Source organism: Barbus barbus (genome assembly GCF_936440315.1).
Source record: "Barbus barbus genome assembly, chromosome: 26".
Classification (NCBI taxonomy): Eukaryota; Metazoa; Chordata; class Actinopteri; order Cypriniformes; family Cyprinidae; genus Barbus; species Barbus barbus.
In genome coordinates, this window is record NC_136754.1 from 18995015 (window position 1) to 19008810 (window position 13796).

General features: G+C 35.8%; 1 protein-coding gene across 2 annotated transcripts in view; it reads left to right on the plus strand.

Annotated features, from left to right (window-relative positions):
* Positions 1 to 1051: 1051 nt before the first annotated feature.
* The window catches only part of LOC306846365 (dihydropyrimidine dehydrogenase [NADP(+)]-like), a 127907-nt gene continuing 115162 nt past the window's right edge, over positions 1052 to 13796 (plus strand). The window contains exons 1-3 of one of the 2 annotated variants that reach the window (XM_079379690.1): positions 1052 to 1344; positions 2459 to 2536; positions 12842 to 12952. In XM_079379690.1, coding sequence (XP_079235816.1) covers positions 2489 to 2536; positions 12842 to 12952 — 159 coding nt within the window. In that variant the 5' untranslated portion in view covers positions 1052 to 1344; positions 2459 to 2488. The remainder of the gene's footprint in view (positions 1345 to 2458; positions 2537 to 12841; positions 12953 to 13796) is intronic. The other variant, XM_079379691.1, reaches the window with a different exon arrangement.

Sequence of the window (13796 nt, forward strand, 5' to 3'; positions counted from 1 at the left end):
AATTCTTTATAGTGGGAAAATGTTCTTTAGATTATTAACATGTTCCAAGGTATTATTTGGAGAACCCGAAATGTTTCTTTTATGGCATTGCTGTGTAAATTTTTAAGTGTGTTGAATATTGCATAATACCACAGCTCAGAGACATGTTAACTTGGAGTCATCAGACTTTGAACCTCGGGTTTACAGAAGAAAGAAAGAGGGGGAGGAGCCAGTGACATAGTTTTGATAAGCCCTTCCCCTCACTTTGAGACTGGCTCAAAACATTTAACCCTACATTCCAATCTGAAGCCAAGAGTTTTTCATCTTTTGAGTGTTCTGAAACCATAAGGTATTTTGAAATATGTGATTTGACCCAAGTCATATCAGTAAGCAGTAAAATTATATGACTTATTATGACTTACTTAAATTATATAACTTACCAATTATGACAACAATATTCAGATTAGATATGAAAAATGTCAGTATTATACCATTAAATAGATGAGTGTGTAAAAACAATTATATCGACACTGGAATGTATATTTAAATGTGTATATAAGCTTTATGATTATTCATTAAATTAACAATCACACTTAAACAATTATAATTTCAAACTGTAATATAAAAGTCATATGTATTCATGAGATTAATGACATATATATGAGACCCTGGACCACAAAACCATTCATAAATAGCACAGGTATATTTATAGCAATAGCCAACAATACACTGTATGGGTCAAAATTATTGATTTTTCTTTTATGCCAAAAATTTGCTTATTTGTTCAGCTTTGATGTGTATATCTCAGTTTAAAAATATTGACCCTTATGACTGGTTTGGTGGTCCAGGTTCACATATGTATAAATGGAAATATTAAAATATGTAAATTAATCAACTGTATAGATAGATAGATGGATAGGATTTATACAATTAGATATTGTAAATATTTAATTAAATATTGAAAACGGGGGCTATAAAATCAACACGTGCACGTGCAGCATAGCCTTTACCCTCCATGTAAACTTTGACCCTCTAAACTTCCTCTGTTGTCGGAATCTACCATTTCACTCAGAACTACTAACATTTTGCCCATTCGTGACAATTTCATAAATGAATGGGGTGAAAAGAGACAATAGATATGTGAGCACAGGTGGATTAAGAATAGCACTTTATCACGTCTGTGTCAATACAAAGTTCACAGCTGCTGCTGAGGTGACATAATGGACTAGTCGCGTGTTTTTAGAGCGCGTGCTTAGATCTGCTGCAGCGCTCTCGCGTCTCTATAACGGAGGAGAGATCGGATCACAGTACTGCAGATCGGACATAATGGCTACAATGCTGAGCAAAGAATTGCCGGATATCGAGGTAAAGCGACATGCATATAGTGTATCTGAGCGTTGTATATTTCGTTCGGTAAGACGTTTTTACACTCATCTGTTGCTCGACTATTTTTGGGCACGTGTCCATGTTTTAAAGTCAGGTAAGGTGATTTGTGTGGGAGACTGCGAGACACAACTTTGAAAGTTGCTCTGTTGTGCATAACACAGACACATCGAAAGAAGAAAAATAGGCGAATAAATGAAAATAATGCTTGATTTTAATAAAACAAAAATCTAAACTTTAATATTATACTTGTTCAGTAGGCTATATTTGATTTCAACCTAAAGATATTTATGATGATGATGATGATGATCTTATTATGAATTATGATTTTGAAGTGTTGGTCCATTTACAGTTTTCTTAAGATTTTTTTTCTCCAGTCTTTAATATTTACACTTGAATGACAGTTAAATCCCTCTGAATGTTTTAAAAGGTGGAGATGAATAAAGGTAAAATGAATAAGTTTTTAACATGGCCTTGAGAGCTGCTAGGAAGAGATTTCAGGACCTTGGACAGTGACTCGTTCAGTAGTTAAGCTCTCAGTAGCTGTTCAACACTGATGAAGCCATAATTAGAAGCTTAATGAAAATGTACAGTACCAATTTAAGGATCATTTCCTCCAGATAAACAAGTGCACAGTCACATATGTTCCACAATTTCTTCTGATGTACAATGCACTTTGGAGACAACAGGCCCATTCATTTGTGAGCAGTGCATGATTGATGGCCTACATTTAGTTTTTTTTTTTAGATTTCAAAGCAGTAAACATTACTTTTAAATCATGTTTTGTTTCTATCAAGTGCACTTAAGCAAGCAGGTTGCTAATTTAGTGGTTAAATTAGTCTAGAAAAACAGAGGCATTAAATGTTTTTTTAAAGACTTCATGTCGCTGAATTAAAATCAGTTAACCTAATCAAAACATAAGAAGGCATAACCAAATGTTGTAATTTTGTTCCTTTTGAAACAGTGCTTCAGCTCAGGCCCATTAATCTCAACTTCAGTGTCTCTATATTTCCACTATTAGTTCCTGCTGTCTGTAGCGTTTGCCATGTTTGATCTAGCATTTGCAAATCTGATTTACATGAATCCTATCTGTTAGCGGCGAGCCTAAGAGAAAACGGTCTTCTTTATGAAGTCTTGGTACACACACCACACGCCGGATGACATCTCTGCTCAGGTAAGATAAAGCTTTCTCTTTTAAGTTGAGCAGATATGGGCATTGACTTTCATAGAGAAAATAGAACTGTTACTGACAACTCTCATTAGCATTTCTATTCATGAGTGTTATGACTATGGCAACGTGACCTTGGCGTGCAGAGTGCACTTAAAACGTGCTCTAAACGACTCCTGTCTGCCACTGAAAATACCTCACTAAATGTCATAATAATGGCTGTCCGTGGGGCAATTAAATTGGCCATTCATTTTGGCAGTGCTGTCAGACGTCTCATTTTAATATCCTGCTTTTCCGAGAGCGCTAAACGTGTGCCTTTGTGTGTGCTCATGGATTCATTAAAAAATCCTCCGGGATGGCCATCGGTGTTCGTTAAAAACCAGATTAATGTGGCCGCTTACACAAAGGGCTACGGCTTTTTATGGAAGGCCCTGAACCCCAACAATGACCACTTCCTGATAGCGAGTCAAGTACCGTGATAGAAAATTGACGACTTAAAAGCCAAAATTGCAATATGAACGTTATGAAAGCCCCATTAGCTGACAGACATCCATATCATGGACGTCAAAGTTAGATGCTGTACCTGCTGGAGCTTTTATCCGTGCCGTAAAAAAAAGAAGTGCTTTTCGCATTCAGGAGGAAGTTTGGGAATATTTACAATCCAGTAATATAATCCAGTAATGGTCTGCAAACACATGCGGTGCTTACCAAGACATTGGCCTTATGACATATGCTACTGATGTAAGAGCTTACATAAATGGTTACATAGTGATTGCACAAGGTACCGCTCTCTGTCAGTGACCAAAAATGTGTACTTGTTTAAAACAGATTAGTTGGGAAGGAGGAGCTTTTTTATTTTTGAATTAAGGCTGATAAGTAAACAGATAAATTCTTGAGTAATATCCATTTTTTTTTAGCATAAGATACAAAAACAAAAACATTAAAAATTGTAATTATTGCAAATTTTTCACCAGTAATATAGATAGATATATAGATATTCTGTATTCAGATTTGATCTGGAAAGTGGCAATATCATAATATGAAATATGAATGTGTACAGTTTCAAAGAATTATGTGAATTGTGGTCTAAGAACTGTATATTAAATGTTTATAGGCTTTGATTATTCATTAAAATTAATATTTCCCATACATTAATAATTGTAATATCTTTGATATTAAAATAATATAAAATTTAAATGAATTAATTTAATTAGATTATAATTAAAATCGATAGATAGACAGACAGACAGACAGACAGACAGACTGACTTTTTTTAGATCTAAAAATACCAGAATTCAACAAAACAAAAAAAACTTTTTTTTTAAATTGAACTTTTAAAAATCCTGTTCTGTAACATTGATGAGCCAGAAACCCTTCAGCTTGGGTTATCATACTGTCATCCACTCAACCAGTTCATGACCCTAAGAAGTCAATGATTAACCCAGGCACAAGTGAGCGGTATTAAGAAATCTGTTCACAAACACCCCATTCAGAACCTTTGAACGGCATGACAGGTCTCTCATCTGGAACACAGGATTTTGAACTTGGTCTACCCTGTTACCCCCTCCTTAGTTTGAAATAATAAACCTTAATATATATACATTTTCTGAGTTGTTTAAACATCCAACATGTTAAGACAGTATCTTGAGAAATAGTCTGACAAACTAGCACATAGCCAAGTGCTTTTCTTACTTTTTGGATTTAAATTAGACCAATCTAATGATCTAGTCGTTTTTTTGTCCATACACTAGTCAGTTGAGGTCTAGTGCTGTCTTGGACCACACAAAAACATTCTTCAATATAGCTTTAATGAATCTTTTCAGGAATGTTTAATACATTTCACATAAAATCACGTGAAGAATGTGTGAACATGGTTGGTCAAAAGCATAGTAGGCCTCTTACAGATGCCCAGCCGGTAATCGGAAGTGATTTTCTGTGTGAATCAGCTCCATTTCACTCATTACAGTCTCTGAAACCTGAAGAGAAGCTTCAGGAGACCTATAGCTGAGCAAGATGATGTTGATGCCAAATGATCTGTATTGCTCTCTATAATTATGTTACAGGACTAAATGATATTCTGGGCTTGTACTGAACATTGCTGGGCTGCTGAGCGCTGTGGCTTCATTTCAGCTATGGTGGATCAATTCCTGTATTGATTTCAGGCAAAAAGACTAGGCAAGAATCTCTGTAGATTGTGTTTAACTATTCTGCCTTAGGGAGGGAGGGGGTTGTGTTATGAAAGATGAAGTGTGCTTTGGGAAGGGGTCAAGTTGCCTACATTGAGATCATTGCATAAATGCTTTTAGTTATGAATTTGACCTTTTTCTGCATCTTGATGATGTTTCATTGGTATTAATTATAGCAAAGAACACACCTGAACTAATTTAGACAGAGACAAAAGCTTGCTTTTAGTGTGGGCTCTATGTTCTGGGCTGGTGCTGTCGTTTATAAATTACCCATTTAAAAGTTCACATTGAAACTCACTTTGGGGTTCAAAATCTAGTTTAAAACTTTGGTTAAACATACGATTTTAGACAAAAATGTAAAACAAGAAATACATAAAAGAAGGTAATAAAATATGAAAAATAAAATAAATAAGATATATTGACGAATTCTACTTGTGTCATTTATCATGTGAATCTTTGTACAGTCAGACAGATGTTCTTCCACTGAAGATCAAGATGCGCTTTGGATCATTAAATATGAATTATATTTCAATAAAAAAAATATTTTATTCAGGAACAATGCTGAACGTGACAGTAAAAACATTCATAATGTTACAAAAGATTTGTATCACAGATAAATGCTTTTAAACGTTCTATTTATTCTAGAAAAAAAACGTTACAAAAATCAATACATTTTTACATTTTAAATATATTCAAATAGAAATTAGCTATTTTAAATTGTAATCACATTTCATAATATTATTGTTTTTACTGTATTTCTTATAAAATACATGCTACCTTGGTGAGCATACGATGCTTCTTTTGAAAACATTGAAAAAATCTATATGGAAGCTAAAAATGGAAGCAAATAAAAAAATGGACTTACTTCAAGCAGATTTCAATTGGACTGTATATATTACACCCTATGAAAGGCTTGCAGAATCCTTATGACTGATATCAGACAACATCATTTGCAATCATTTGATCATATTCACGGTTCTGGATAGGGAGCAAATTTAGCTTACTTTGGCAGGAGAAAAGCCAGTATTGATTTGTTGTCTCAGTGGATCACTATGACCAGCAGAGAGTGATAAAGCCAGTCTCCAGAGCTCTCCCTGTGGAAATGAAACACAGCACATCACATGCTGCTTAAAAATGCCTTCTCTTTCTTGCCAAAGCCTGGCATGTTTTCATGAAATGTATACACTTGCTCTTCAGTGTGCGATTCTGCTTTGATTTCATCCTGCTGAATTCCACAGCTTTATTTTCATCTCGAGGCTGTGGTGTTTTGAGAGGAGAAACCTACCTCCCGGAAGATACTCGAACCTTGCTGACATTTTAAAACAGGTTTTATTTCAAGCGACAAAGCAATGTACCCTCTTGTGAACAGAGTTCAATCTCATGAAGGCTTACTGCATATATCTAGTAAAAGAAACCCATAATACCTCACCAATTACCTTACAACCTTTAGAAGTGAATACACAAAAAGCAATAACTACGCAGAGCGACCCTCAGTTTGGTCATAAAAATGGGCCCACACTTTCATTTCTATCTTTGTTCCACTAAAAGCCTATTTGACATGAAATAGACTATGATTTCCATCTAGAGCTTGTTTAACCATCACAGAGGGACTTTAGAAGAGATATTGGTCTCTTCTTATATAGATCTTCTCTTCTTATGGATGTGTTTCCCCTTACACAATATTGATCTAATTGGCAAAGGTGCACAATGTTTTCCATTGCTTACAAGAAACAGCCTTCACTCTAAAATCCTTAAGTCACTCTAAACATACTGGGCATGCTTTTGTACTGCCCTTGATTAAGTGTTCTTTTTGATTATTAATGTTTGTTTGTTTTTCCTTTTCCGGCTCTATGTGGACTGTGCACCACTTTGAGGTTGCCGTCTATAGATTTCCAAATCTGTTCATCTGCGACTGGTCAAACATGGCTTAACGCACTCATTATTACTTCTGCTTCTCAGACTGAGCCTATTATAGCAAATAAACAGTAGCTTGACTGATTCGGTTATCAGTTGTCCCAGCAAGGAAAAATACTCTCCAAACCTAATGTTTTTTGTCATTTCTGTGAGACATGAAATGAATGAAAACAAACAAGATTTCCTTTAAACAACACTATTTAGAATTGTAAATTCCTTCTAGTTTAAGCAGTGCTAAAATAGCCAAACTAAATGCCACAGAGTGACTATATGCTGAAAGGCTATATGGTGGAAGTTTTGTGTTTTTCTTTTTAAACTGAAACTGATTCGCATTATTCAACAGTCAGATATTCCCTAAATATTTGCTGTCATGCAAATAAACTACAAAAACTGGCTAAAACTGAAATGCTACTTTCATGCCTCAGCTCTGACGCTTGATAGTATACACAAAATCACATACAAAAGCAACTTGTGACGTCTCAATTTTTTTAGTTATCAGAGGACTTCAGAATTAACCTCTTGAGCGATATGGTCCCACATATGGGATTTTTATTTCCGTGCCCCTGGGAGTACAGTCCCACATACGGGATTTATAACGTTCGGTGATGTCGCACTGCGATTGTCATATTATCACAAATATGCAGTGCTCTTAACTGCATAATGCATATTTTAGGTTTCAGACATTTAAATACACATGTACTAGTAAAACAATACATTTAGAGCTTGTAAAATACACACAGATGTCTATGGAAGCAGCAATAACAATCCATTCAAATTTAATTTGCCAATATGTTTTATTCATGTCAGATACACATAGTGTAAGTAACTATAAAGTAATAAATTCTATTCTTCACCCAGTTCACCGGCCACTTACTTTCATGTATTTCGGGAGAAATTGATGAATTCACATGCTGTAAATCCGACTGACAGGACTCTCTGAACTGCAGCACAAACAAACATTGCGGCGCCCATCTCACGTTACAGATCACGATCAAGATCATTTATAAAGGTGTTTAAACAACGAAACACACTCATTTACACATATGTTTGAATTGGAATATCAGATTGTCCATGACATGAAAAGCAAGTTTGTGAATATATTAAATAAAAAAGGAAAAACGAAATCAAAGCGATCCATCTGTCGTACAGTGTTATTGTGGCCGCTGTGTGTCACGTGACAATCATGACGCGTCGCCATGGAAACGGTAAGGGCAAACGTTCTAAAATGGTCGCCTTAAAGGGATCCCCGGGTATTAAGACATGTACAGCTTAATATAACGTAAATTATGTCTCTTGTTTATATGTAGTAGAAAACCCATCAAAATATATGTTATTTAAAAAAATCTACATAGTTTTTGGACTATGAAGGGCGCCATTATTTGATAATTCATTATTCAGTCAAAGGGCAACAAGAGAAGCAATGTAAGGCCGTGTTCACACTTGGCGTCTTTTTCGAAGCTGCCGGCGTCTGTTTTACATTATAATCCTATGGAGTAAACCGTGTTTTCAAAAAAGTCCTGAGCGCTTTTTAAAACGCCACCGCCGGCGTATTTTTCTGCAGCTCAGAGCGTTTATTCGAGTTGAAAAAATTTCAACTTTTCTGAAAAAAACGCCCTACGTCAAGCGCCTTTTTGACAGCTGACCAATGACAAGCGAGTAGCGAGATCTGTCGTTTCCATAACAACAAGAAGAAAAATGGAGAAGGTGCCGGTAGATAGACTGCTCGTACTAGTTTCGGAGCACAAGGAGCTGTATGATATGAGCACAAAACTCTATCATAATATTGGTTCCTTCCCCGTATAATGTCGTGTACCCACAAACGTCGTTGTGAATCGACATTTTCTTTCCCGTTAACTTCAAAAGCCAACGCAAGAGCCAACTTTTTACTCTTTCTTGACATTTCTGCAGTACACAGCGCTAGGCTACTGTTACAGCTGTTGCTATGACAACAAAAGACGCTCTCAGCTGCTATTTGTAACAGACGCTGCCAGCTTTGTTTTTCATTAAAAACACGCTCTTGTCAACTTTTTCTAGTCAAAAAAGACGCCAAGTGTGAACACGGCCTAAGACTGCTTTCCTAGCGATAATAGGAGCAAAGCATGGGAAGATGCCTGTGGATGAATAAAACTTCATAAAAACCTGCTTCTTTTTTCTCTCCACTTTAGCCCTGATGCCTTTGAGTCTTTTTTACTGCTCCGGGTGTGTGTTCACGGTGTGTGTGTGTTCACTGCAGTGTGTGTGCACTTTGGATGGGTTAAATGCAGAGCACGAATTCCGAGTATGGGTCACCATACTTGGCAGTATGTCACTTCACTTTAGTAGTATAGTATACTTATATCCATCGCCACCTGTAAGCTCTTTCAGTAGCTGTGGTCATCATATCAGTATTTTATTTTCTGTGTTGTCTATTCCGAGATGTGTTGTGATGAAAATAGCAACAGGTAGCACTAGTAGCTCACCGAGTGCAACCATTTTACGTCATCGGAATAATGGCAGCCCCATAGTCCATAATATGTATAAAATAATGTGATTTTTTTAAAATAACATAAATCTTTGATGGGTTTTCTACTACATATTTTAGTAAGAGACATCATTTACGTTATACAAAGCCATACAAGTCTTAATACCCAGGGATCTCTTTAAAAAAACTCTCTCTGGGGGGACCGCTAGAATATTTTAAACTCACCACTGAAAGGGTTAATATTACTGTAATTTGCTAATGTGTTTGTTTTGTTGTTACACTGTTGTTAAGAAAGCTTGTTGAAATTTTTCGAGTGAAATCCAGTCATTTGCTGCCAGGGCGGAAAGGTTCTCATGTAGTCTTTGCGAATTTGCTGCATTCACCAACAGACAGCTGCTTAGCCCGTTTAATTTTGTAACTGCTGTGACATCTTTTAAATGTCTGTAAAAATGTAATAAAAGAAACATGGCAATAGAACGCTGCATGGTTTGAAAGAGACTTCTGTAGCTGCATTTCCATTATCCTTCAAATTGCGCTAAATTGAAATTGCGAATAGAATATACCCAATGGAAACACATCAGTTTTGACAAAACTCCCATGTGTTTAAATTATTAAACTCGCTCGCATGAGGTGGTTTTTCAGGCAATTCGACAAAGGAATATTTTGCAAAACTGTAATAGAAACAGCATCTTCACCTTTACAGGTCACCTGGTGTATTTTAACATCACATGATCATGTACTATAACCTCCAAGAAACACCTCATACAAGGCCGCTCTCAAGTTCAAGGGGTTTTCTTTGCCATTAATGCTTGGATAACCCCTTTTTTACACTGTACACGTCTGCACACATAATTTCAGAAGCATCCCAAAAGTGGTTTTCCACGTTGCTTCCTTTGTTAAGAGGATCTCCCTTTGTCTCTTTTGAATTAAAAATAATGGCTAGTGCAGTGGCTGTGATATATACGTAAACCTACAAACATCCATCGCCATGACTTATTGTTAGAGAAAAAAAATTGCGTTTTAGTTGCATAATGCCGTCATTTTGCAAGTTTTTTTATCAACATTTATAAAATTTCACAAACGTTTTGCTCAAATCTGTAATGGAAATGTGAGCTTCAAATCTCTGGATTATTGATAATAGACTGGACTTTTTGCGTTTATCACCTTCTGTTATGGTTACAAAAGAATGTTAACTTAAGTCAGTATTAAGTCCATATTTATTTGGCGAATAGCCATGTAATAAGATATGCTGTCAGCCTATTAGCATCCAGCGTTGGCATCCTGTTGCAGTTTATTTTTTTGATAATGGCCAGCTGACGGTTTCGTTACTGCAGTTGTTACTCTTTATTAAATGTTATGAGATTTAACAACAATTATGGTGAGATTTCTTTAATGAGTGGTCAGTGCTGTCACTTTTGAGTACTTGCGTGCATTCGCTCATCCTTAATAGAATAAAATTATAATAAAAGATACAAATATGAAAGTTTCATGCAAGACCTACCTTTTCAGCTCAGTGCACTATACCCCCAACAAAACTAAGAATGATTTACACATGCTACATATTAATAGTGCTATCAATAATTTATCCCTCCATGCTTCTAAGAGTAAATGGAAAGCCTGTAAGGACTGTTTCCTCCATCTCACTATATTTGTTGTCAAACATATTTCTTCTGGAAGTTTTGTAGCATAAAATGGCAAAACACAACACTGAAATTTGTTTAGCAAACAGTGCATGACTGATTGCAAACCATATTAATTGGACAAATATTCACGCAGATAAAACACAAGAGTCGCCACAGCATTCAAATACCATGTCAGGAATTTCCATCAGTGGTTTTACTGACACCTAGCTTATGGGCTAGAATGCCAAAGTGGCTTATTTCAATTTGCTCCTGGCCTCCTGTTCTGGCCTTTGTCAGATAGTGTTTCAGAACAGTGAAATGACTGTGGACATGGTATTCTTTTACACTACGAAGAGCATGAAATTGGTATTAGTGTGATCGTAATGGTTGCTTCTCCCTCACTTGTTCTCTTCTCCCTCAGTAAACTGCCTGTTAATTGTGTTTGCTATTAAAAGATCCCACACTGGTGCCTGCCTTCAGCTCCTTGACTGTGGTGGGGTGATTTGACTGGCAGGCGTGAAGGTGCCGTGCGTATTTGAAATGAAGGTTGCTCCTGAATCAAATGATGATGGTCCCCATCATGATTCTCATTTCACACTTTACTGTTTCAGTTGGACCCCTCTTTATTGGCCCCACTGCACTGGCGTTCTAATCAGTCTTGTCACAGACGGCTTTGAAGGACCTTGACTTAAGTGTGCTTTGTAGTTCATATCAATGTTTTAAATGCTTTCATGTTTGTGGAACACAAATGCATGATTATCTTTGCTTTTTCTTCATTTGTGCTGTAGAACTAGACATGTTATTTAGTGTTGGGTACTTCAGAGTTACTTTTAAATGTAATGTGTTGCAATATTGAGATTTTACATTTTATACAAAAGTAATGCATTAAGTTACTGTATTACTGTCAGTTGACTCAGAATAGAAGGGCATGGCTTGCATGCATTTTTTTTTATTTCAGAAGTGCTACTTGCAGGTCTATCACATCTCAAAACTTTTTAAATTATTATTTACATTGTTTAATGTTTCCTTTTGTATCTGAATATCAACATATGTGAGATTAATCAGTTGAAAGTTTTGAGGTTAACTGATCTAATTTTATGTCTCTGGAAAATATCAGTTTACATTTCCAAACGTTCATTTTGCCATTAATTGTAATAATCCAGTGAGATTTTTGTTTGCACAAGAAGTCTGACAACAGCCAGTGCTCCACACAGAGATCTGATCTTATCATCTGGAATGACATGAAGAAACAGAGACAGAATAAATCCAGAAGAACTGTGGCAACGTCTCCAAGATGCTTCAAGAGACCTTCCTGCAAACAAAAATCTCACTGGATTTTTACAATTAATGGCCAAATGAATGTTTGGAAATGTCAACTGATATTTCCTATTGACACACTGCAGGAAAAGATAGAAATAACTGACTTAAAACCATTTTTTTAGCTGGTGAAAATACTAGTGTTTGAATAATTTTGTTATTATATGGTGGCCACTGGTATATTATATGATGAAAATTTGACTTTCAGAATATATATATAAAATAAGGAATAAAAATGATAATTTCATACATTCTGTTGAAGTTTAGCCAGGGGGCTTCATTGAATAATGTAAAATTCTGTGCTAGAATAATATAACTAAATGAGCAAATGTTTCTATTTATTTCCCTTAATAATAATGGCTGATGTGCCACCATCCTGCACATGCTAAACTTATATCTAAATATATTTAAATTTAAAAGTAAATGCACATTCCCCTATATGAATAAACAATAGAACATAGACTCTCACTTGTGAAAAGTAACATGGCTATTATGGTTTAAATTATCAAGTAGGCCTACTGGGATACTTTACTCATTACTACTACTTGAACATAATGATCTGATTATGTAACATGCATCAATTTTAACAGTATTTATCAATGTATCATATATATATATAGTATATTTATGTAAATTGTGTAGATCCATTACAACAGTTATACAACATATCTTTATTTTTGTTGTTGTTGTTGTTGTTTACATTATTTGTTCTGCATTGATTAAAAAACACACATTATACATTCAGCAATGATCTTGCATTGATTGAACCTTTGAAATGTAACAATCTTGATTAAGTGTAATTGTTCTTCAGAGTATCCTTGCCTTGAACCCAAGGGTGAAGACCAACACAAGTCTCCATTCCACCACCGCTAAGAAGAATGAGAAGAAGCACTGGAAGAGAAACCCAGAGAGGAGCTGTGATGTGAGTAAACAAAGACAAGTTCTTTTCACGGGCTGCCTGAAATAACTCACTTTTCCAAAACTCGCACATAAACTGCTGCCTTTGAGCTTTACATTAAATATTAAAGAAACAGCCAATGAGAAGAAAAGCCCTTGTCACGACATTCCAAACTTACATGTCTTTCCTTGTTTGTGCAATGTTTACATGCTTCCGTTTGTTACAATGTATTACGGTCACAACATACTTCTCAGCATTATGAAAATTAGAGGTTGAAGAAGAACAACAACAGTGAGTCGTAAAGATGTTAGAGCTGGTTCTCCGAATCTCCTGGAAGCTGTATCCCTCGTATCCTGTTTTGAGAGCAAACTTCGTCCCAGTTTACCGATGATAATGAGTACTCTGTGATGTAGTTCATGGTGTGGTGATTCAATGATTATGTCGGCGATGGCTGTGATCATATTACTCTGATGAGCAGTAATAGGGCCGAAGATTATAATTCTATAATTAGCTCCAGCCGGCTAGTTTGTCCAATTATTGTAGAGATTCAAATTTTGACTCCTTCTGCCCTTTTGCTTACAATTTGTCAGTGAGTAATTCTTTAGCACTCATCAGAAAACTGCAACAAAAGCCTAAAGGAGACATTATGAAAATGCATCATAAGCAGATGCCCCCCACCCCCCAAATCCCCCAAGTGGATTAAATATTCCAAATTTCCTCTCAATTATTATCATGTCCTCTGAGCCCTATGAGTCGAGGCTCATAAGCATATTCAAATGTTCATTTTAAATGCTTTTTCACCATGTGGCGACTGTGTTGATGAAATACCAAATCTTGTTTCCAGAGCTTGCATATTAATTACCTGTTA